The sequence below is a fragment of the Psammomys obesus genome, unplaced genomic scaffold (assembly GCF_907164565.1).
Source record: "Psammomys obesus unplaced genomic scaffold, mPsaObe1.curated_primary_1811, whole genome shotgun sequence".
NCBI lineage: Eukaryota > Metazoa > Chordata > Mammalia > Rodentia > Muridae > Psammomys > Psammomys obesus.
This window is the reverse complement of record NW_026587556.1, coordinates 6,758,497-6,782,616: the sequence shown is the minus strand read 5'-3', so window position 1 is coordinate 6,782,616 and position 24,120 is coordinate 6,758,497. Positions and strand designations below refer to the sequence as shown.

General features: G+C 39.2%; 1 protein-coding gene across 3 annotated transcripts in view; it reads left to right on the top strand.

Moving 5' to 3' along the window:
- The window catches only part of Sugct (succinyl-CoA:glutarate-CoA transferase), a 668,162-nt gene that overhangs the window by 160,529 nt on the left and 483,513 nt on the right, over positions 1-24,120 (top strand). For 2 of the 3 annotated variants that reach the window (XM_055603970.1, XM_055603971.1), the window contains exon 9: positions 4,438-4,533. The exons of the other annotated variant lie outside the window; for it this stretch is intronic. In XM_055603970.1, coding sequence (XP_055459945.1) covers positions 4,438-4,533 — 96 coding nt within the window. The remainder of the gene's footprint in view (positions 1-4,437; positions 4,534-24,120) is intronic. 3 annotated transcript variants of the gene reach the window in all.

Below are 24,120 nucleotides of genomic sequence, written 5' to 3'. Positions count from 1 at the left end.
GATGAAACCATATAAAAGCAACATTCTGAGTAAATTATATAGCGTCCACTTGATGAAATAATGAGCCTAAGTTTAGGGGATGAAAGCAATGATCTAATGCAATATTTAGAATGAGTGTTTAGTATGTAGTTATTAACCTAAAAGTCACATCCTGCATTCTTTTAATTTGTGAAAAATTTGTCACTAATTGCCTAAGAAACCTCTGATTTTTCATACAAATCACCTCATAGCTGTTGACTTTCTCCCCCTTCTCCTGCCTTAAAATATAGCCCTATAAACAGTAGATTACTCTCAGATTTGTATGCCCTCTCTAAATAGTGAACAGCTAAGTTTAGCCCCATTGCTATCATTCCAAAAATAGAACTTTCTCCATCCAACTTTGTCTTTGAGAAGCTACCAACAAGTCATAGTTTTATTTGAATGACAACTGGTTTAAAATCTAATTTAACCTTTCTATTCATTGAGAACCTGCTAATTTTGAAATGTTTTGGAGCTTAGTTACTGGTTTGTGGAGGAAATGGGTATTATCTTTCATTTAGAAGCAGTTTGAGCGATAAGCTCTGCTCTTTAATTCAGACTCATTTTAAATGAGGCAAGGTCAGGCAAACAGAAGTCAAAAATTGAAAGGGCTGGGCAGTTTGAGATATGTGAGTTTCAGGCCAACCTAGTCTACACAGAGTTCTAAGACGCCCTGAGCTATGTAGAAAGACCCTATCTCAGAACACACACACACACATGCATGTGTACACACACACTGGAAAGTGAAAAATAAGACAGTTAAGAAATAAGGTAGCCAGGTTGATATCCTGCCTTGAGTCTAGACCTATCTCAGTCTACAATTTACAGATTTGCTTGCGATCATCTACCCAGTCTCCTGCTTTACACGTCTTTGCTGATGCTAGTGTAGCCAACAGCAAACATCCCTAACTTTGAAGTGAAAACATAGAAAACATAGATATAATGAACCTGTAATGATTAATTTCCTATAATAGTTACCTTTATGGATTTGAATTTTTGGCCTCTGTATTGTCAGAGTGTCTTAGAGCATGACTTTCACTGGGATTTCTTTGAAAAAAAATTTTTAAAAAGGACCTCAAAAGAACTATATGAAAGAAGTATTTGTCTTACAGAGTTCTGACTTCAGAAAATGTCCCAAAATTCAGGAAGGGGCATCATGAGAAAATGTCTACTGTTGCACTACTGTTGCACATCTTCTGTCTTATCATGTGACAGCTACAAGGAATAGTGTTGTTAGAAGTGCAGATGTTCACTCAGGATGATCTTTTCTAGATCCCACCATTTGCCTGCAAATATCATGATTCCTTTGTTTTAATTGCTGAGCAGTATTCCATTGTGTAAATGTACCACAATTTCTGTATCCATTCCTCAACTGAGGTACATCTGGGTTGTTTCCAGGTTCTGGCTATTACGAATAAAGCTGCTACAAACATGGTTGAACAAATGTCCTTATTGTGTACCTGAGCCTCTTTTGGGTATATGCCTAGGAGTGCTATAGCTGGATCTTGCGGTAGCACTATTCCTAGTTGTCTGAGAAAGCGCCAGATTGATTTCCAGAGTGATTGTACAAGTTTACATTCCCACCAGCAGTGGAGAAGGGTTCCCCTTTCTCCACAACCTCTCCAGCATGTGTTGTCACTTGAGTTTTTTATCTTAGCCATTCTGATGGGTGTAAGGTGAAATCTCAGGGTTATTTTGATTTGCATTTCCCTGATGAGTAAGGATGTTGAACATTTTTTAAGCGTTTCTCTGCCATTTGATATTCCTCCATTGAGAAATCTCCGTTTAGCTCTGTATCCCATTTTTTAATTGGATTACTTGATTTGTTGCTGTTTAACTTCTGAGTGAGCTATCCCAGAAGCAGAAAGACACACATGGTATATACTCACTTATAAGTGGATTTTAGACATATAATATAGGATAATCATACTAAAATCTGTACATCTAAAGAAGCTAAGCAAGAAGGAAAACCCTGGGTAAGGTGCTCAATCTTCATTCAGAAAGGCAAATGGGATAGATATCGGAAGAAGATGAAAATAAGGAACAAGACAGGAGCCTACCACAGAGGGCCTCTGAAAGACTCTACCCAGTAGGGTATTAGAGTAGATGCTGAGACTCATAGCCAAACTCTGGGCAGAGTGCAGGGAATCTTATGAAAGAAGGGGGAGATAGAAAGACCTGGAAGGATCTGGAGCTCCATAAGGAGAACAACAAAACCAAAAGAGTCTGGGCCTTGGGGTCGTTTCTGAGACTGATACTCCAACCAAGGATCATTCATGGAGGTAACCTAGAACCCCTGCACAGATGTAGCCCGTGGCAGCTTAGTCTCCAAATGGGCTCCCTAGTAAGGGGAGCAGGGGCTGTCTCTGACATGACTGATGAGATCTGATAGGCTAGGGTCAGATGGAAGGGGAGAAGGCTCTCTACTATCAGTGGACTGGGAAAGGAACATGGGAGGAGGAGGAGGAGGAGGAGAGGGAGGGAGGGTGGGCTGGATTAGGAGGGGATGAGAGTGGGGCTAAAGATGGGATGCAAAGTGAATAAATTTTAATAAAAAATTTTATTAAAAAAAGTACAGATGTTGATTGCAAATTTTGAGGTCATTTACTATTTTACAAATTGTGTTCTATGTGTATCCTGTCTGTGGTCACAACATAGGCTGCATCCATAGGACATGAGATATTAACTTCCTATGTATTAGGCTTTCAGATATTTTCATTTGATTTTGAAATTCTTTATAACTCACAAGTTAAACAAAAATGATCATAACTTTATAGAGAAAGTAGTTGAGGGTCAAAGGAGTTAAACAAGATGCCAACAGTCATGTACCTACCTGGGTCTTGGCCAAACTTAGAAACCATGAATCTGGACTTCCCTTCCAGGGCATTTTTTACTACAAAATGTTATTTTGATTTTGCATTTTGAAAGACACAGAAGTGATCTGTGAAATGATGATTAGCACCAGGCGGCCCTGGAGGGCTTCAGGGTTCAAATGCCCGAGACCAGATGGAAGTCCAGAAGTGGATGACTCAGAATTTATTAGTTCTGCCACCTGGGTAGTACAGCCAAACCAGCTGCCACAAGGCAGTTCCAATTTAGCAAAGCAGTAAATGAACAAAAAATTGAGAGTCAGTCTCCATAATAAAGGAAAATGGCTGATACAGCAGCAAGATTCTCTCAGTGTGATTCTTATGGATACCTTGTGTTAAGGTACAGTTCACCATGCTAGACACAGGCAGGAATCAGTTATAGAAACTTGCCCTGAAAAATCAACACCTGAGTTGTTCCAGAAGTGACTAGCAGTTTGGGATGTGCTTGAGTTACAGGCTGGGTAGGTCCCCAGTCACATCTGAAGATCTGGAAAAGGAAAATTAAGCCAGTGCTGTATATCAAAGCTATGGTATGAAGTCAGAGTTTTTTATTTCATTGTAAATTATGAAATACCACGTATCACCTTTTCATAGTCCTGATCTTTGGAGGCCTAAGTATCCAAGGATCCTAAGATTCCTATGGATGGTCATAGAAATCTTGTCTTTATCCTTATTATTTCTTTATGTGGACCTGAAAGTTTATAGCTTGTGTCTCTAACTAGAGTACAGAGCAGGATGAGGCAGGAGAATTGCTGTAAGCTTAAAGCTAGCCTGGACTATAAAGTTTGTTCCAGCATAGACTGGGTTATAGACTGAGGTTCTATTTCAAGTCTCACAACAACCAACAAACCAATGAAAATCAAAATAAGAAGTTTCTAAAGGTCTATCCGTAGAACTAGGCTTCAGATGCCCCTTAAACAGATGTATGGTACTCAAAAAATGAACCTAGTAATGGGGGTATTGGTCAGATCAAGTTGAGAGAGATAAAGTACTCTTTGCTTAAATGTGGAAGGTTTGTTAATGAATTTCAAGAGACAATCTTGTTTTTTTTTATGCCAAAAAATGCCTGGGCATTTTTCAAAACTGAACTGATTTACTAAAAGCTTGGCATAATTTCTCTTTGTATATTGAAAAGCTTAGAAGACTGTAGCTCCTTGCTTTGGTTCACTGGCCTTGGTGATGAGGCAGGCTTTTTGGTGTCATGATGAAAAGACTAAGAGCATAGCCAGAGAAGGTGCTGACTTACTCTGTTGCTGCTTCTTTCCCCTTAAAGGCTAGATCAAGGTGCAACTGGCTTGCTTGACATCTGCCTTTAGATGGCCTTTTCAGGAGATAAATTTTCATGTGTTTATATTTTTAAACTGATCATCACTTAATCATGCAATAATGTAATGCTGTTCTCTGTTTATGTGAAGAGAATACAGACATGTATATATTGTCACTGAATTGGGGTCTTTTTTCCCTCTATGATGACATGAAGTAAAGTGGATTTCTATCATAACATTTTGTTTATAATTACAGGTAATTTCTTCCTGTTTTATTCTGGCAGGTGGCATGTTTGACCCACGTAGCTGCTAATTATCTTATTGGCCAAAAGGAAGCAAAGCGCTGGGGCACAGCTCATGGCAGTATTGTTCCTTATCAGGTACACGTTAGCCTTCTGTTACTATAATCTACTGATCTGTACAATATTATTTGGGGAATTAAAAAAAAATCCTCCAAGGTTGTTTTATAATGTGTTTCTGACTTGTTAACAACAAGGTTCTATTGTTCTCTTTAATTTTTTTTTGTGTCATATTTCTTCACCAAAAGATCTGTAACAGGACACTTAAGTGGATCAAGGGGCCTTACAGAAAGGGAGTTATGTTGGGGTTCCTACTACAATGGTTTCTCTCTTTCTCTCCTTTCATCCAAAAGTTTCTGTTAAGCTGTTGACTATAGCTACTTTATAAAGCATGGTGTATTATCATGCTAGCTATAAAATAAATGTTAGCTTCTCCATCTGACAGTATTCTCACGGGGTTAGAGTAAAGTGAAAATCTGTGTGTGATGGATCTTTATCCTTGGAGTAAAACAGTTTATTTAAGAGCTGCTATTCCTTATTAAGTGTGTAAACTTATGCTCAGAAACTTTGGACGTTGGCTAGTGCAAATGAATATGTGAAGAAACGGTGATACTTCAAAGACCAAAAACTCTGCTACTTCTTCCAAGCCACTAGGCTTAGCTTAGCCTAGTTGCTTTTTTTTTTTTTTTTTGTATTTCCCTATATATTTGCCAAACTTTTCATACTACATTATGAGTTTAAGAGTAGTCGGGTCTTTCTCTTCATTTATCTCATTTCCAGTAGAAAGGCAGGCAATGTTCCCTGGAAGTATCTGCTGAATAAAGGAATGGATTTTATTCTAGTTATTTCAATATCTGTATCTTGACAGGGAACATAAAACTCAAAAAATTTTTTCATTGGCTAGGAAATGTGTCAGCACTTCCAGTCATCATTTCAATGTTAAGAGATTAATTCCTTGGGCAGGTCCAGCTTCTTTTCTTCTTCTTTTTAAAGCTAGATTTGAGAAAAGCATAATTTACTGTGAGCCCAGAATGCTTTCCTCTTGTTCTGTTTATGGCCATTTTCTACTTGAGACTTTGCTCCAATTTTATAGTATTGCTGCTTTTCTCAAGTGGAGTTACCTTCTGGGATAATTACAAGTTGGAGAATTACTTCAGTGTTTCCTTAATTTTTTTTTTTTCCATCAGTATATTCGTGGCCACTTGAGGGACGTTACATTCCCTAACTTCCCTTCCTTCCTTCCTTCCTTCCTTCCTTCCTTCCTTCTTTCTTTTCTTTCTTTCTCTCTTTCTTTCTTTCTTTCTCTCTCTTTCTTTCTTTCTTTCTTTCTTTCTTTCTTTCTTTCTTTCTTTCTTTCTTTCTTTCTTTCTTTCTCTCTTTCTTTCTTCTCTCTGTGGCTGGCTCTAGACTTCTAGTTAGACCTTCCTACCTTGATTCATAAAATTGTTGTATTTTGAACTGGATAATCAGATTCAGCATTATTATTTTCCAAATAAAGAAAAAAATCACAGCTAGCTTGAATGGAGAGTTCCCAACAGGTCCTTTTTAGCTCTGTGTTTAGACATTTTTAGTTCCTTCTGCCAATGGCAGGTGTGTGTTGTGGTTTCAGTTTCCTTCAATTCTATCATTTTTTATTCTCATTCAATTTCCTCCTAATTCAGGGGTATGGTTCATAATTATGATTCATGATGCAAATTATTCTCAAGAGGATGTTAGCAAAGGACAATGTTAGGATCTATGTGAATTCATCTCAAATAATTGAAATTCAGGCTTCCATCTTTGATGTATATGAAGGAAGGAACATTTTTGAGTTGGCAAGATTTGTAGGATAATTCTAAGTCATGTTACAAAATCTAAAGGTTTATTTTTTGTTCATTCTTTATTTTTGGTAAAAATAAAATATCTATTTTAAAACCTTGTTTTAGATCCTAACAATCATTCCTGGGCATTCATACCTAGAATTATGACATCCCAATAAACTGTTTAATTATTTTGCTGTGAGGGACAAAGGGATTCAGAGGTTTTGACCTTTGTTTTAGATGGTTAAGTATATAAAAGACTTGTGTGACAGTGTATTTTCTTCAAGAATCAAGATGTACTTCATGGTTGAGTCACCTCAGCCATATTAAATGGGTACTGTGCCTACGTGATCATAGTTGAGTATAAGAAATGAGTTCTCTGGTCTTTCCTCAGGAGAGTGGAATCAGCCTGCTTCTTCTTTCTAGAGAACTGGTTCAGCACAATAATTAAAAAAAAAGATTAAATGCAAATTTAACTTGAATGAAACTAATATAATGAGTCCTAGCAATGCTTCAAGATTCTTATCTGTTTGAAATTTTTAAATAGATCTGAGGAATATTTTCATGAGTGAAATCCATGATAATTATTAATCAGTTCCCTATGATAATTACAGTTTTGCTTCTAATTTGCTTTGTATTGTTTGAGTTTATAGCCCAGTGTCTATAATAAAGATCCTGATAGCTTTGGGAGTTTGTTAAGGTTCTCACCTTGATTTCTTCAGTTGTTGAATTCCATTTGGATAGTCATAAACCTTTACTACATTGAATGTATATTTCTGAGAAAAAGTGATCCCTCATTATGTGTTATTTTATAAACATGTAATTTTTAACTTCTCACATCAGTTATTCATTGCTGCACTTTTCGTCTTAATTCTTTGGCTGCTAACTTATATTTTATGTATTGTTGAGACAGGATTTTGCTATGTAGCCCAGTTAGACCTTGAACTTTAGACATTCTTTTTAAATTTTTTATTTTTTATATTAATTACAGTTTATTCACTTTGTATCCCAGCTGTAGCCCCCTCCCTCATTCCCTCCCAATCCCTCCCTCCTTCCCTCATCTCCTCCCATGCCCCTCTCCAAGTCCACTGATAGGGGAGGTCCTCCTCCCCTTCCATCTGACTTTAGCCTATCAGGTCTCATCAGGAATGGCTCCATTATCTTCCTCTATGGCCTGGTAAGGCTGCTCCTCCATCAGGGGGAGGTGATCAAAGAGCCCACCACTGAATTCATGTCAGAGACAATCCCTGTTCCCCTTAATACGGAACCCACTTGGAGACTGAGCTGCCATGGGCTACATTTCTGCAGGGGTTCTAGGTTTTCTCCATGCATGGTCCTTTGTTGGATTATCAGTCTCATAGCCAAACTTTGGGCAGAGTGCAGGGAATCTTATGAAAGAAAGGGGAGATAGAAAGACCTGGAGGGGACAGGAGCTCCACAAGGAGAGCAACAGAACCAAGAAATCTGGGCTCAGGGGTCTTTTCTGAGACTGATACTCCAACTTTAGACATTCTTACCTTAGCCTTCTGCATAGTAGGATTCAGGTAGTTGCCACCATTTCAATTTGCTGGCATTTTTTAAAACTTCACAAGTTAAATAAAAATATAAATAATTTAAATAGATCTTTTGCTGTTTCTGTTTAAAATTGAACTCATTAAATTTAAAAATGAACTTATTAAACTTACAGGTAAATGAATAGAACTAGAAATAACCTAGACTTATATAACCTAGACTCAAAAACTCAAACATTGTGACTTTTTTCTTGTATGTGGGAGTTAGCGTTTAAGCTTTACATATTTATGTTTCTTTTTTCTCTTTAATTTATTTATTTATTCACTTTACATCCTGATTGCAGCCCTGTCCCTCCTCTCCTCCCAGTCCTGCCCTCCCATCCTCTTCCCCTATTCCACCCTCCCCTTTTTTCTGAGAGAAGGGAGCCAACCCCCCCCCCCCCGCACTTCATGTCACATCAGGATTTAAATGCACCTCCACTGAGGCCAGACTAGGCTACCCAGCCAGGGGAGAATGATCCAACAGCAGGCAAGAGAATCCATATCAGGGACAACCCCCACTCCAGTTGCTAAGGCACCCACATGAAGACCAAGTTGCCTATCAGTTCCATAAGTGTGTTTTATTTATTTACTTAACCCATAGAAGTTAAGTAACTAGTAAGAGATCATTGGGGAGGAAGGTATATTAAAGGAAGGGGAAACAGAATAGGTTATGTTGGGAAAGGGGTGTAGAACAGGAAAGATTAAGTGGAGTGGGGGATGGGAGAGCAGGATAAAGGAAGGAATACTGGGAAGAATACCTAATAATAAAGGACTTTTGAATAAGCCATTTGTAACCTAATACTATAGAAGCTTCCTAACACACACACACACACACACACACACACACGGAGTATGTTTAGAGTTACCTTATACAGGAGAGCAATACCTCAAGTAGACAACGTATGTTCCCAAACAAAACCCATATGGATTACATCTTTTTGAATGGTTGGCTCAGTAGAGTCATATAGATCCCCCAGAACTTGACATGGTTTTGCCATTGATATTGTTTATCATCTACAATTTAACTTTAAGATCCTATTACAGAAGATACTACATATTTGAGTTAAAGAACACGGAGACATGTAATTGGTACCCAACGGGAAGCTTCAAACCTACTATCTAACATTCAAGCACCTGGGAGGAAGTATAAATGCTACCCGAAGAGAAAAGTAAACTTCAGTATCACCCAGCTCTGACTCCTGTGAGTCATAGTAATGTCATGCCTGACACATGCTATGTGTCACAATAGTGGCACAAATGTTATGGGAATAACCAACCAAATTTTGTTTAGATGTAAGTACTGCTCCATGAGATGGAACCCATACTTCGCATTGTCAATAAGGCCAAGAACCTGTGACTAGATAGGTCATAGGCCCCAGAGGAAAACCTATTACTATTATTCTATATGGACATGGCAATAAAACAATTCTTGAAATGTTATTGCTATGTTTGCAGGTCAGTACGTTACTCAACTCTTATCAGAGAAACTTCTTGAAGTGGATGGTAGTTAACACAGAAACCTACAACTGGTCAGTGTGCAGAGAATAAGAGGCACCAGCATGTTTAGCCCTATAGGAATATCTATGTTTAGCTCCAAAAAGGGTTAGAAGATTTTAAGAGCCAGAAGTGGTAAATGACTTCAAGGAAACAGCGTTTTCCGGACATTAAAAGGCAGATGCTCACATGAACCCATAATGATTATGACAACATGCACAAGGCCTATAAGCCATCGAAGCATGGAACTTATTTATTCCTCCTTTCTTGTTCTTCATATTATCCCTTCCCTTCTCCACTTAAGTCCCCACATTTTTTTTTTTCTTTTTCATTCATAACATTGCTCTTTTCCTCTCCAGAACTCTTTCCTCTCACCTCTTCCAGTGGTCCCTTTCTATTTTTCTGGCTTGTATGGTTATTTCAGGTTATACATTCAAAACTAAAGATTTGGACCTAGGATCCACAAATAAGGAAGACCAGGCAGTATTTGCTTTTCTGGGCCTGGGTTAATTTGCTCAGTATAGTATTTCCCAGTTCTATTAATTTACCTCTAGATTCCAGATTTAATTTTTTGAGATGAATACAATTTTATTGTGTTTTTGTAGTGTATTTTTATTATCCATTCATCATTTGGTGGTCATCTAGGCTTCTTCTCATCCCTTTAATTTTAACATTTAAAACTCCCTTACAGATTTCCATTTTCCAAAAGCCTACATTTGTATGTCCTATGCTTGTGATCCTGACATCCAACTCTCTTTCAAGTCACCAAAGATCTATTCACAAGTATACTTATGAGGATAGAAAACTATAGTGAGGATTGATCATCTTACCTCGTGTCTGCTCTCTTGTTTATCTCCTTTAGGTGTATAGACTTCATTATGTTTATCTTATCTTGTAGGTCTATATAAGCGAGTATAAACCATGTTTGTCTTTCTCTTTCTGGGATACTTCACTCAGAATGATCTTTTCTAGATCCCACCATTTGCCTGCAAATTTCATGATTTCCTCCTATAAACAAATGAGATGTGCATAGGACGTATGACAGGAGTCTACCACAGAAGGCATCTGAAAGACTCTACCAAGCAGCGTTTCAAAACAGATACTAAGACTCATAACCAAACTTTCGGCAGAAGGTGAGTTAGTATGACGGGGAAAGGATGGGAACCCCACAAGGACCATATATAGCTGGGCACAGGGTTTTTTTCTGAAACTGTTTCTCCAACCAAGGACCATGTATAGATATAACCTAGAACCTTTACTCAGATGAAGCTCGTGGTAGCTCAATAACCAATTGTTTTCCCATGGTAAAGGGAACAGGGACTATCTCTGACAGGAACTCAATGGCAGGCTCTTTGACTCCCCATCCCCCAAGGGAGGAGCAGTTCTGCTAGTTCACAGAGGAGGACTTTGCAGCCAGCCCTGAAGATACATGATAAAACAGGGCCAGACGAAAAGGGAGGAGGTCCTCCCCAATTCGTGGACTTGGAAAGGGACAGGGAGAATGCTGAGGGAGGGAGGGTGGGATTGGGAGGGAATAAGGGAGCGGGATACAGCTGGGATACAGAGCTAATAAAATGTAACTAATAATAATAAACAATAAAAAAGAAAACTATAGTGAGTACACTGAAGAAAAAAAAAGATTTTTTTAATTAAGTTTAGCCAATCTCAGAACAGAAGAACTCACATTTCATTTTTTTTTTAGTTTAGTTATTTTATTTATTTTTTCGTTTCTATATATTGTTTATCTTATTTTATTTTTTTCTTATCAGTTACATTTTATTAACTCTGTATCCCAGCTGTATCCTGCTCTCTCATTCCCTCCCAATCCCACCCTCCCTCCCTCATCTCCTCCCTGCCCCTTTCCAAATCCACTGATAGGGGGGGGACCTCCTCCCCATTCATCTGATCCTGTTTTATCAGGTACCTTCAGGACTGGCTGCAAAGTCCTCCTCTGTGGCCTAACAGCACTACTCCTCCCTTAGGGGGTGGGGAGGTCAAAGAGCCAGCCATTGAGAAGAATTCACATTTCTAACTATGTTTATTGTCTGCTAACAAGGAGGTTCACTACTATGAAGGAATTGGGGTCATACCATTGAACCCAAATTCCACGATTAATACAAATTTTCCTAACATCAGTCAGGAAAATGAGAGTGCAATCACAACCATCTACTCCCTTAAAGGATTATAAAAATCAATTTTTTTCATTGGATCCCTTTTTTGATTATATATCATTTGTTCTTTTTATCCTGGGCATTAAAGTTCTGATCGACATTCATCATTATTACTTCTCCGGAATAACTAATAGATTAAAAACATCATGAAAAATCAAGTACACTAAAATGAGAATTATATGCAGTTTTTACACATCAACATGCAGAGTAGATAAGCAATGGATTGGATGTAGCAGAATTCTTCCATTATTTTCCCATGCCTCTGCCCAGAGAGGGTGTAACTCCTCAGCAGGTGAAGCTACAGTGCTACTTTAGCTCAAGGCTGCAGGTGTGTCTTCCGCTGTCATTTCACCCTTTGAACTCTAAAAGTTAGTCCTGTTCTTCTTCCTTTTTTACTTCCCTTTCCTCTTTCTCCTACATTTTCATTTCTTTCCTTTTCTTACCACTTTCCCTTTTCTTTTTCCTTTTTTATTTTGTGAGATCTCAGTGTTACTCAGACCGTTCTCAAATTCCTGAGCTCCATCTCTGCTCTTGCTCAACCTCTCAAATAGTTGTTACTATTGGCATATACGATGCTTGGCTGTTCTATAATTCTTTATACCCATTTGCCTTAATCACTTCTGGGACTCTAACTCCTCCAGGCCATTTAATTTTGATATGACAGGAGGCTGATGCTGTACCATGAACATTATGGCTCCATATTTAGATTTAATTAATAGTGACAGCATTGTTACACTTACCTAGAGAATGTCAGTGCTGATTAAACCTAATATTCTACCAATTCCATGCCTGCTTCTAAGCAGTGACTATGACCAGTAAACACACGAACACACTGAGTATCTGCCCCCCAGTTTGTGGCCGTCTCTTACATGTGTTCGCCTGCCTTACCTGAAGATTTTGTTCCGGTCACTTACACTCTGTTTCATGTTTCTCTGAGATGTCTACTTTGTGTGTCTTTATAGATCTTTCCAACTGGTACCCTTCTTTAGCTGACATCTTCTTATTAAAACTTAAAGCAGTTAGAAGAGACTATCATTTGTTGTATCCACAAACTCCAACTGTATACCCACATATTCATAATTCTGTTCTTCTATGCCAAGTGGGCAAATAATTCATTACCCCATTTTTCTTACCTAAAAACACCATTTCTGCATTTTATTTTTTCTATAACTTGCATGCATAAACATGACAGTTTACATTTCAAAGATCCACCATCTAGCAGGGTGTGGTGAATATGGATAATTAAAGCCTGAGCAATGTAGTGAGGCTCTGAGCAATGTAGTGGGGATATGTTTCAGAAAAACAAAAACAACCCCCCCCAAACCCTGAAACAACACCAAACCCAAAACGACAGCAACAATACCCCAACAGAGGACTGCAAATAGCATTCAATGATAGAGCACTTGCCTAGGATATGAAGAGGCCTGAGTTCAGCCCACACTCTGGCAAGAAATGAAACAAAATACCAACAAGCTAACCAACTAAAAACCAAACAAAACAACTGAACCAAAGCAGAGCTCACCTCCCTTCCTACCTAACAGGGTTCCAGAACATGTCTGTTTCTAATTACCATTCCACTTCTCTGTCCTCTTATGGTACAAAACCTTTCCAAGGAGTTTGAGTAGTATTTTCTGGAAGTGGTGAACTTACCATCCCTTCTAGGATAGTTTTCATGCCCTACAGACAAAAAACTTGAATAGTACATAAACCTAGGGAACCCCAGGTGTTCGGGCGTGAATTAGTGAGGGCAGTAGACTTTTATGCTTTCTTCACACTCCTTGAGCCTTTCAAATAAAGAATCTTCAAAGAGAGTTTTTTTTCCCTTTAAATGACCTGATCAATCATGTAACAATTTTTTTTTCTGAAGTAGCTTCTAACTCAAGAGATGGAAGAAAACAGTTACTTCGATGATTAAATGAAATGCTGTCCTCCTTACCTCTGTTTGGAGCAGCACAGGAAGCTGTGCTTGTTATTTCTGGGAGGGATATTGTGCTGCGTGTTTAATTTGGCCAAAGCAGAGACTCAGACAGGCAGTAAATTCCAAGTGTGAGGAGAGGCGGCACTTTGTTATCATTCCTCAGAAAATGTCCAAGTGCCATTAAAACATGCAGATTAGGTAACACTGAGAATATTTTTATATTTTTTAAGCTCACATTAAGAAATCCTTTTAAATGTCAAAATTTAAACAATACACATCTGTCTCTTTTTATATGTGGTTTTGTTTTAAAATCAGAATCACACGAAGGCATTCAGTAAAGTGTGAAGATACAAGATACAGTCTGAACAGGCGTTCAACACTGCATACTTAGCTGAGTTGATGAAATGATAGTAAGTAGTGATGGCTATTCTGGATACCACTGAACACATTGAATGTAACTGGGATACATATTTATGTATGTCTCTCTATGTAATATATATTATATATATCAAACTTTATTTTCAATTTATTTTGATTGAAAGGAGACCTAGAGCTGGATAATGCTGGCACACATCTTTAATCCCAACACTTGGGAGTCAGAGGCAGTTGGATCTCTGTGAGTTACAGGGCAGCCTGGTCTATAGAACAAGTTATAGGCCATCCAGAGCTATACAGAGAGACCCTGTCTTGAAAAACCAAATATATATATATATATATATATATATATATATATAGAGAGAGAGAGAGAGAGAGAGAGAGAGATAAATGGATAGATGGATAAACAGAGAGCAAGAGAGTGCTAGAGTGTTCTAGCCTAGATTAGAATCATGGCTTTAAAATTCCAAATTTTATTTATTGTCCCACTATATGCAACCTACAGGTTCCTTCACTGCTAGGTATTGTAAGACCTGGGGTCTCACAGCTCAGGAGTTTAAGATCGTGCCCTTCCCAGAAACTCTCCCAGACCAAGACTCGTTGCAAAAGCAAGAGGTTTATTAACCATTGCGCAATGGGGTCACCCCTGCTGGTCAGCAAAGAGTGGCACCTGGAGACAAAGGCCTTTAGGTTTTTAAAAGAAAAATTGCGGGAGATTTGAAGTTGCAGTCTTGGCAATTTAGGATTGGATGAGGAAGCTATAAAGTAAGGTAATTGGTTAGTCTTAGGTGCTCAAGCTTGGCAAGCCCTGCCAAGTGTGGATGCAGCTGCAATTTAAGGTGGGGGTGGTTAGCTCATCCTTGAAGATTAGGGGCTGTGGACTTTTGGCTGCAGGTCAAAAGCTACTCAGAACAAGTCTGGGTTCATTGCTAAGAAATGCTATCTCAAAGACAAGGGTCTGGTCCTTTTTTTTTTTTTTTTTTTTTTTTTTCTGAGTGAAGGTCATTGCTTCCTTGCCTTTTTTAATATCTTTCTTCACAGATAGGGTCACATTCCTCCATTCTCTGGAAAGGTACTAAGAGGCTTTAGCTTAACCTGAACCTAAAACTCAAAGCTATAGGCTTTAGAAAACATACAGGTTACAAAGTTAGTCTAACCCTTTCAGTATAATATGATAGGTATTGGTTTCCTTTTTTAATTTTTATTAATTATCATTTATTCACTTTGTATGCCAGCTGTAGACCCCTCCCTCATCCCCTCCCAATCCCACATTCTCTCTTCTCATTCCTTGACCTTCCCCCAGTCCACTGATATAGGAGGTCCTCCTCCCCTTCCATCTGACCCTAACCTATCAGGTCTCTTCAGGAATGCCAGCAATGTCTTCCTCTGTGGCCTGTTAAGGCTGCTTCTCCCTCAGGAGGTGATGAAAGAGCCAGCCACTGAGTCCATGTCAGAGATATGGACTGTTCCCCTTACTAGAGAACCCACTTGGAGACTGAGCTGCCATGGACTACATCTGTGCAGGGGTTCTAGGTTATCTCCATGCATGATCCTTGGTTGGAGTATCAGTCTCAGAAAAGACCCCTGTGCCCACATTTTTTTTGTTATGTTTCTCTCCTTGTGGAGCATCTGTCCTCTCCAGATCTTACTGTTTCCCACTTCTTTCATAAGATTCCCTGCACTCTGCCCAAAGTTTGGCTATGAGTCTCAGCATCTGCTTCAATACCCTACTGGCTAGAGTCTTTCAGAGGCTGCATTTGTAATTGAAAAATTATTTGCTTCTTTATTAGAGAATAATTCTTCCTTATTTATCATGTGTTTGAAAGATAACATATTTATTTTGATTCTGGAAGGCACAAAACATAGCACGAGTCCTTTGTCTAGATCTGAACTCTGAGGTATGGAATAATATAGGTTTCCCTGTACCATACTTTGAATTCATTGCTTCTATATGGCCATTGAAAGTCAAGTAAATAACAGTTTCTCTAGCTCTGTGTGGAGGAGACACCAGTTTAGTCCTGCAAGCAGCAGGAACTCAGAGACAGTATAGCAGGCACAACCCAGAAGGCTTGAGATTTGGAGTCAGACCTGGAATAACTAAATCAAATCTCAGTAAAAGGTAACTCCTACGACTATTGCTGTAGGTGAGTTGTCATTAGAACACTGTGAATAGTTTCTGTGAAAGTCTGAAATAGTGTCTAAGAAAATATCCATGAGAACTTAGGGGGAAAAATAAATAAAGATACGTGGGTGAAATTTTAACTTTCATGGAAATTGTAGTTTAATTCATTTTAAATTATTTAAAAAATGATGACAACATGATATATGTGTGTATGTGTGTGTGTGTGTGTGTGTGCATGTATGTGTTTTCTATTTCAAAAACATGTCCTGGAACTTTTTTTAGAAATTGTATTATTGAAACAGTACATCCTCAGGCATCCACACGCATTTGGCGTACACTCAGACAAAAACATATATACATAAAAGATTGGAGAAATACAAACTGTGTTAGATACATATTCTATGTTAATAATTAGCTATTAATATTACATTATTAAAAACAAAGCAAAAAGCATCAATAAACAACAAAGTAAAAAGAAATTAATGGATGAAGGAAGTAACACTTGTATGTCAACATTGCTTCTGTTAAGATCATAGTAAAATACATGATACTTCTGTTCTTCTATGATAGTCAGTCTGCAGCCAGAAGTTCTGAAAAATCTAATGGCTTACACCACCTTTAAATTTTTTGATGACCACCAAGCCCACACTTCTTTGTATTAGTAACATTTCTTGCAAATGTTTTCTCTTATTTATTTGGTATAAAAACCCACATGAATACTAGCGTAAGCCTGTTCTTGTTTGAATGAGATATGCCTCCCATAGGATCATGTATTGGCATCCCTGTCCTCCGTTTGTACTATTGTTGGAGGAGACCAAGGGACCTCTAGGAAGTGGATCCTTGCTGGAGGAGATATGTCCCTGGGAGTGGACTTTGGTGGTTTATAGCCCTGCCACCAAAGGGGTATATACTTCTGATTTCTGTGAGCAGATGAAACATGAACAGTTAACTTCTTGTTCCCACTGCCATTCCATGCTACCCTTGATATGATGGACTCTATTCCTCTGGAAATGTAAGCCAAAAGAAAGCATTTTTTTAACCTAAAAAAAAAAGTATGAGGCAGGCAGTGGTGCCACATTTAATCCCAGCACTTGGGGGTCAGAGGCAGGTGGATCTCTGTGGGTTCTAGAGAAGTTTGGTCTATAAATCTAGTCCCAGGACAGCAAGCTACACAATGAAACACCTTCACAAAACAAAACAAAACAAAACAAAACAAAACAAAACAAAACAAAAAAGCAAAAAACAAAGTATGGGTTACTGGATTATAGCATATATATTAGCCTGTATTTCCTTTTACTTTGTTTTGTTTTTAGTTATGTTGGGAGTTGACTCAAGGACCTCATGTGCGTGGAGTGTGTGCTATACCACTGAGCTATGTGGGTTGTGGAATGTGTGCTGTCCACTGAGCTATATGTTTAGTTCTCAAATTGTAGTACATAAATATCTGCAAATTTTAAATTAATGAACAGTAAAATTTAGGACTTAAAGTTTACTTTCTGGTAAATTAAAGGGCCATATAATATAGCATAAACATGCTAAATTCTAAAGTTCTAAAATAAGCTAAACAACAAGGAGGACCCTAGGCAAGAGGCTTAATCATCATTCAGAAGGGCAAACAGGATAGATACTGAAAGTAGGAGCAAACAGGGAACAGAACAGGAGCCTACCACAGAGGACATCTGAAAGACTCTACTCAGCAGGGTATTGAAGCAGATGTGCCAAACTTTGGGCAGAGTACAGGGAATCTTATGGAAGAAGGGGGAGACAGAGCTCCTGGAGGGCACAGGAGCTCTACAGGAGACCAACAAAAGCAAAACCTGGGCCCAGGGGGTCCTGCAGAGACTGACAAATCAACCAAGGACCATGTATGGAGAGGACCTAGAATTCTTGCTCAGAAGTAGCCCAGGGGCAACTCAGTGTCCATGGGGGTTCCCTAGTAATGAGACCAGGGGCAGTCTTTGGAATGAAGTTGGTTGTCTGCTCTTTGATCACCTCCTTCTGGCAGGGTGGCCTTACTAGGCCACAGAGAAAAAGGATCCAGACAGTCCTGATGAGACTTGATAGGATAGGGGCAAATAGTAGGGGAGGAGGACTTCCCCTATCAATGGAGGGATGTGGTGGTTGGGGGGAGGAAGAGGGAGAGAGGTTGGGACCAGAAAGAGATGAGGGAGGGGGCTACAGCCGGGACACAAAGTGAATAAATTGTAATAAGAAGACTAATTTTTTAATGTCTCTCCTTTCTTCTTAAAGGTTGGGCCAGGTATTACATATTTACTTCAAAGCTTCTGAATGCCTCCATTCTCATAAATTTGAGATTCTTGTTAAAACAAAAAGAATCCTTCTTTGAAGGCCCTGATTACTTTGAAATAAATTGGCAAGAACTTTGCCACAATTCTAAGAAAATAGGTCACTGGGCATCCAAGAGGCAGATAAAGTTGGGGAAGCTGCGCCAACCACTGGCGTAAGAGCTGCCACTCTGCTTCTCCTTGAAAAGTCTTAACAGTCTCTGATGTAAGACACAATACCCGAACCTCAGATGATTTTGATGCTCAAGGGCAGTGTATTGTGATGCTTAGAAAACTATTTTGATATCTGTAAGTCACGACTGCCGATGGCCTTCAATTAACACCCGAAACATTTTAAATGTGCTTCACTGAGGGGCCAAGAAGTAGCAGGCACAAGGAAGTGAAGTGAACTAGGAAACGTTTGTAGGGAGTTTAGAATTTCACCTGCTTCTCTTGCATTTTGAAGACACATGAAGAGCTGATAGGATTATGTATTTCTTATGCTAACAAACTTGAAGACTATCAAAAAGAAGCAAGTAACATGACAGTTCAGTGTCCAAGTGGGTTCCATAGTAATGGGAATAGGGACTTTCTCTGATATAATCTGATTGGCCTGCTCTTTGATCACCTCCCCCCGAGAGGGGAACAGCCTTACCAGGCCACAGAAGATGACAATGCAGCCACTCCTGATGGGATCTGATAGACTAAGATCAGAAGGAAGGAGAGGAGGACCTCTCCTATCAGTGGACTTAGGGAGGGGCATTCGTGAAGAAGGGGGAGGTAGGATGGGATCGGGAGGGGTTGAGGGAGGGGTTTATGGGGGGATACAAAGTGAATAAAGTGTAATTAATAAAAATTAAAAAAGGAAGTATCATTTTCAATAAAGAATGTTTAAATAGCCATCACAGTGAGTAACCAGTTAGTGAGAATCATCACAACCATGAGAGTTGATGTTAACAAGTGATTACAATGCTCATTATTAAATGCTTTCTCCATATTTATTTAGTCATAATACAACCATTTAAGTAATATTGATGTTTATATTAATACTTATAATATATTTCTTAGTTTTTCAACATGGAAACAGGAAATGAGTTTAAGTAACTTGGTCACAGTCACAATTATGCTAGACCCGGACCTCTAACTTGGGTAGGAGGGTTGATTCTATGTGACCTTTGGCAGATGATACATTCTTGTATGTTTAGTTTCATTTTCTATCTTAATGTCACCATAGAGAAAGAGTCATGTGGCATTTTTTTCTCTTCATAATTTCCCCCTCCAGGCTGCCGAGAGCAGTTGAAGAGGTGTAAACATTTCAGTTGTTTATTCATTACAGAGATCCTTAATTATTTCTTAAAAGCAAATTTCCTTCAGGAAGTCAGGTTTTACATCTTCTGAATAAATCTTTTGATTGCATATGCTATAATTGTATTAGAATAGTAATTAGGTCAGATTGTAGCAAAAACAGTTCTATCTCTCTCCATCAGTTTAATGAGAACACTGTCTTTGAGCAATACATGTCAAAGGGTTAGGGTTTTTCTGCTTATGTAAGTTTGAAATAGAGGTTCTACTGCTTGAAAAGGATTATTTGTCCAGGTCAGTCATTTTGTACCATAACATAAGGTGGGACTGGAAAGTGGATTTTGTGCATGGTCGCATGTTTTAGAGATGAGAGACTGCTTTCCTTCCTTGTTGGAAAGTAGTTGTCGGTTGTAGTCTGGTTTAACTAGGGGCAAAGTGAAGAGCCTACTCTGGAACAGAGGGAGGCTTTGATAGGAGTCTTGTGTGGCCTGCAGGGCTCCTTAGTGGAGAAGGGGTTAATTCAGTGTTAAGAAACGAGGCTGGAAATTCTGTGTAGAGTTGAGGGCTCTTTAAATCATGTAGGTCTGGATTTGGGCAGCCGGTGGACTTACTATAGTTATGAACCCTGTTCTGTTCTCAGAGCTAACCCCAGAAAATTGTCTTGGAATTCTGGGTAGGTTTGCTCAGCAGTACTTCCTACCCGGGTGGATCGTTGTTTAATAACAAATTAGCTGGGGTAGTGGTAGGAAAGCTGAGTTCTGAAGCAAGTACAAAGTACTATGTAGATCAGTTGGAGACTAGACATAGAGCTCAGTGGCAACATGCTTGCCTCTGTGTCCACCGCCTGGAATTCCATCCCTAGGATTGCAAAACAAAATCCCGTGAGGGGTGTTGACCAATGAAAGGGAACACTTACTGTGTTGAATGATGACGTGAATATGTGTTGGAGGCCTGAACATACAGGGGAGAGTAAATGTGCTGCTGAGTGCGGCTGAACAAGTATCAGCACTGACAGAGCCCTTGACTCTCTTCTCTTCTGAGGGGAGGAGCAGATGTGAGATCTCTTGGGACCTGGTTTCCATGAGAGGTCTAGCAGTGGCAGCATGCGTATCATCTACATGTTTGTTAGATGTGACAGGTTTCTGGTTCATTCAAGTTAGGCTTTGGGAAGACTTGTAGAAACGTGCATTTGAATCCCCCTTTTGTCATTCTAGTAAGAGTCCACTAGATGTCACTATTGTAACCTGGTATTGGCGATCACTTTTTTAAGTTGGGCCTAGGAAGAATTTCCAACCAAGATCTTATTATTAGCTGATTTCCATCCCACCCCCAGGGCTACCGATACACACACTGATTATTTAAGGTAAAATTACCTTTCTTCTTTGGTTCAAAGTATTGGGAGCGATTCCTGGAAACGATTTTCATTTTGTTGTTGAATTAGCACTCCTGTTCACTATCTTTCCCTCCTTGCACCCTTCCCCCGCCTGGCCCCCGGCCCCAGGCCCATTGCAGGAGTTGGTCTGACATTATATAACCTTAGCATGGGATATGCTGCCAATTCTTTGACTAGCTCACTAAGAGAGCACCCTCCCAGGTTTCTGATTACAGCAGCACACACTTACACCCATCCTTGATCTCTGTGGAAATTATTGAGAGCAGGGTGGAATGAAGGCTGGACTGTGAAATAGCATCAGCCTGGGATGTGATTGCTGGTGGAAGTGCCAGCCTTTCTGAGTTCTTGGAGTGTCTCTAGGGTAGTTTTATAAAGAAGATTAGGTCTGCTCAGGAAAAAAAAAAAAAAAAGTCCAACTATAATCTTGTAGGGAGTTGGCTTAAGCCTTGGAATGAATGTAAGCACATTTGCAGGTATAGTAACATCCTGAGGGAGATTATACACTTTGAGAGATGTATCAGGTGCTTATGAAAGGCCCTGTTAACAGCTGGTCAGGTCTGCATGTTAGGAAAGAGGGCTGGACAGATTAAAGACCATGCTTTAGAAAAGCCCAGCCTGAGAAGAGTTAGTTTCTTGAAATAAATCAGCTGCTTGCCCAATTCTTCCTCTTAGTCTGATGTGGGTTTTCATCTGTTGCAACAAATGTAGCAGAAAAAGGAGTAAAGTAACAGGTGTGTGTATGTCTGTGTTTCCTGAGCATGTGTATTTCCTCTTCTGGAGGGAGGGGCACCTGATTTGTAACATGCATTGCTAAATGAACAAAAATGTTTACTCTAATTAATTTCAGCCAAGAAACATACTCTTATTCACATGAAAATACTGTAACTTTAGCTTAAATGTCAGTCAGTGTCTTTTGTTGGAAAGGCAGTCTGGATGTTGTCTTCAAAGTGTGAGAGCCCTCCCATGTTGTTTATTAGGAATTGATCTTGATCACTGGGAGAAGAATTAAGTTGACAGTATTTTGTGTAAAATATTTTTCATATATTTTGAAAGCAGAACTTAACCTATTGAAAACATTTCTGAAATGCCACAATAAAAAAATTTTACGTGTGCAATGATAGGGTTTTAGTTGTCCAACCTTTTTGAAATTTCCCCAACCTTTTCTTTGTAATTGTCACTTCTAAGGCACAGGGCTGTCAGGAATAGTATCATATATAGATGTGCTGTTCAGCTTGGAACAGGTCTTTGGAAGCACTGCTTGATTTTGCAGATCTTCATTCATTTAACAGAGGAAAACCTACCTGTCTCAAGGGTTGTGGTGCTGAATTGGCACATCAGTGCACTGAATGTCTGTGGCACAGTGTTTGGCCACTGTGTGCTTAGTATAAATACTTTATGCTAAGTTACTTGGCAGTAGCTGTTAAGGCCATTCTTGCATCCGTCGACCTGTGCTTACTTCGATATTTCAGCTGTTATAATAGCCCAACAACTGAGGCAGGAACCCCTGTTCTAATAGTGTATCTCCACCTGAAGTCTTCCTTTTCCTCAGCTTGGCAAAGATACCCACGAGGAGAAAGGGTGTCAGTAGGAACAGAGAAGCGAAATTGTAGAATGGTGGGGAGCAAATAAATCCTAGAACAGCAGCAGGGAGAGGGAATGTCTCCTTATAACCACATTGAAATCCTCAGTAAAAATGTACTTCTGTTTTTAAAATGGTGATCCAGTTCAATATAACAGCACTGTTTGCATTGTCAGCACAGCACAGCACAGGCTAGCCCATAGGATTGTCAGTAATGCATCATAGGCTGGCCCATGACCTCAATAACCATCTTTATGATTGACTTTAAAGAGAAACTCAATGTGAAATGCAAATTGCCATATCCTGGTTGGATTTTTGTAGCATAAATTCCAGATTGCAGTTTTTTATTTGTTTTTAATGTGTTGGGATGTTCCCCACCACCACCACCACCACCACCACCACCATCATCATCATCATCATTATTATTTACAATTTATTCACTTTGTATCCTGATTGTAGCCCCCTCCCTCTTCTCTTCCTGGTCCCACCCCTCTTCCTCCCCTACTCCTCTTCCCTAGTCCACTGATAGGGAAAGTCCTCCTTCCCTACTGTCTGACCCTACCCTATCAGGGCCCATCAGAATTCCCTGGATCCTCTTCCTTTGTGGGCTAGCTAGGTTGTCCCACCAGGGTAAACTGATCAAGGAGAAGGCAACTGAGTTCATGTCAGAGACTGTCTCTTCTCTCTTCCGACCTCTAAGTTCAGGAAGGACTTCTAGGCTTTTGGCAGGCATAACTCATGCCTTGAGGTCATTGGAATATTACTTAGGAAGCATATTTCCACTCTCAGAAAGCTACTAAAAAGCTGTCCGAAAAACAACCTACAAAACTATTTGCATTTCTACCATGAACACCACTGTGCATTTACTGGACAGTATCTTTCGATGATTTGTGGTAGAGACTGAAGCGGTATCAGTTGTGCTCTTGTGCTGTTTCGGATGGAAGAGGACGGAGAGTGTTTCAGAAACAAGCATTATGAACTAGAAAAATAAACTCCTTTTCCTTCCTGTGAGAGTGTTGAACTACACCGTTGTATTTCTTTTTTTTAATGTGGTTAATATTAATGTGTATATTTGGCAATTGGTTAAAATGCATCTCATAAAATCTTAAAAGAGGGGAAAATCATTCTTTTTTTTTCTCCACTATGTCATTATTGTTTCCATTGTAGGAGTCAAATTAGTTAAGTTCAGTCCTAGTTCAAAGAAATGGGGGGAGGATTAGGGAACAAGACTTATAATGGTGTTACTGTGTAGATTGCAAAAGAATCTGAGGTTTGTTCAGCAAATATAATGGTGCATTGAGGTGTTGTGTTAATGTGGGGGGCCAGAAAATGAGTTCAGTGTTTAGTGACTCTGTTAAGTGGCAGCTTAGGGTTTAACCTAAAAATTGGGAGAAAGTTGATAAGTGCAGAGGAAGCATGGGACTCAATTTGTTCCAGACCTTTCTAGGGCTGTGGAGGGAAAAGGGAAAAAAAGGAATTCAGTGGTTGGAAGATGCTATGGTGATGACAGAAAATCTACAGTTTTGTCAAAAAGTAAAGGCTTCAGCATTTACCTTCAGACTGGTGAAATAAACCATAGGATCATAAAAAGAATAGCAAGCAAGGCTCCTCATTCTGCTTCCTTTTCATAAGCTCTGTAATATGAATAACCTAATATAAACTAAAAAAAAAAAAAAA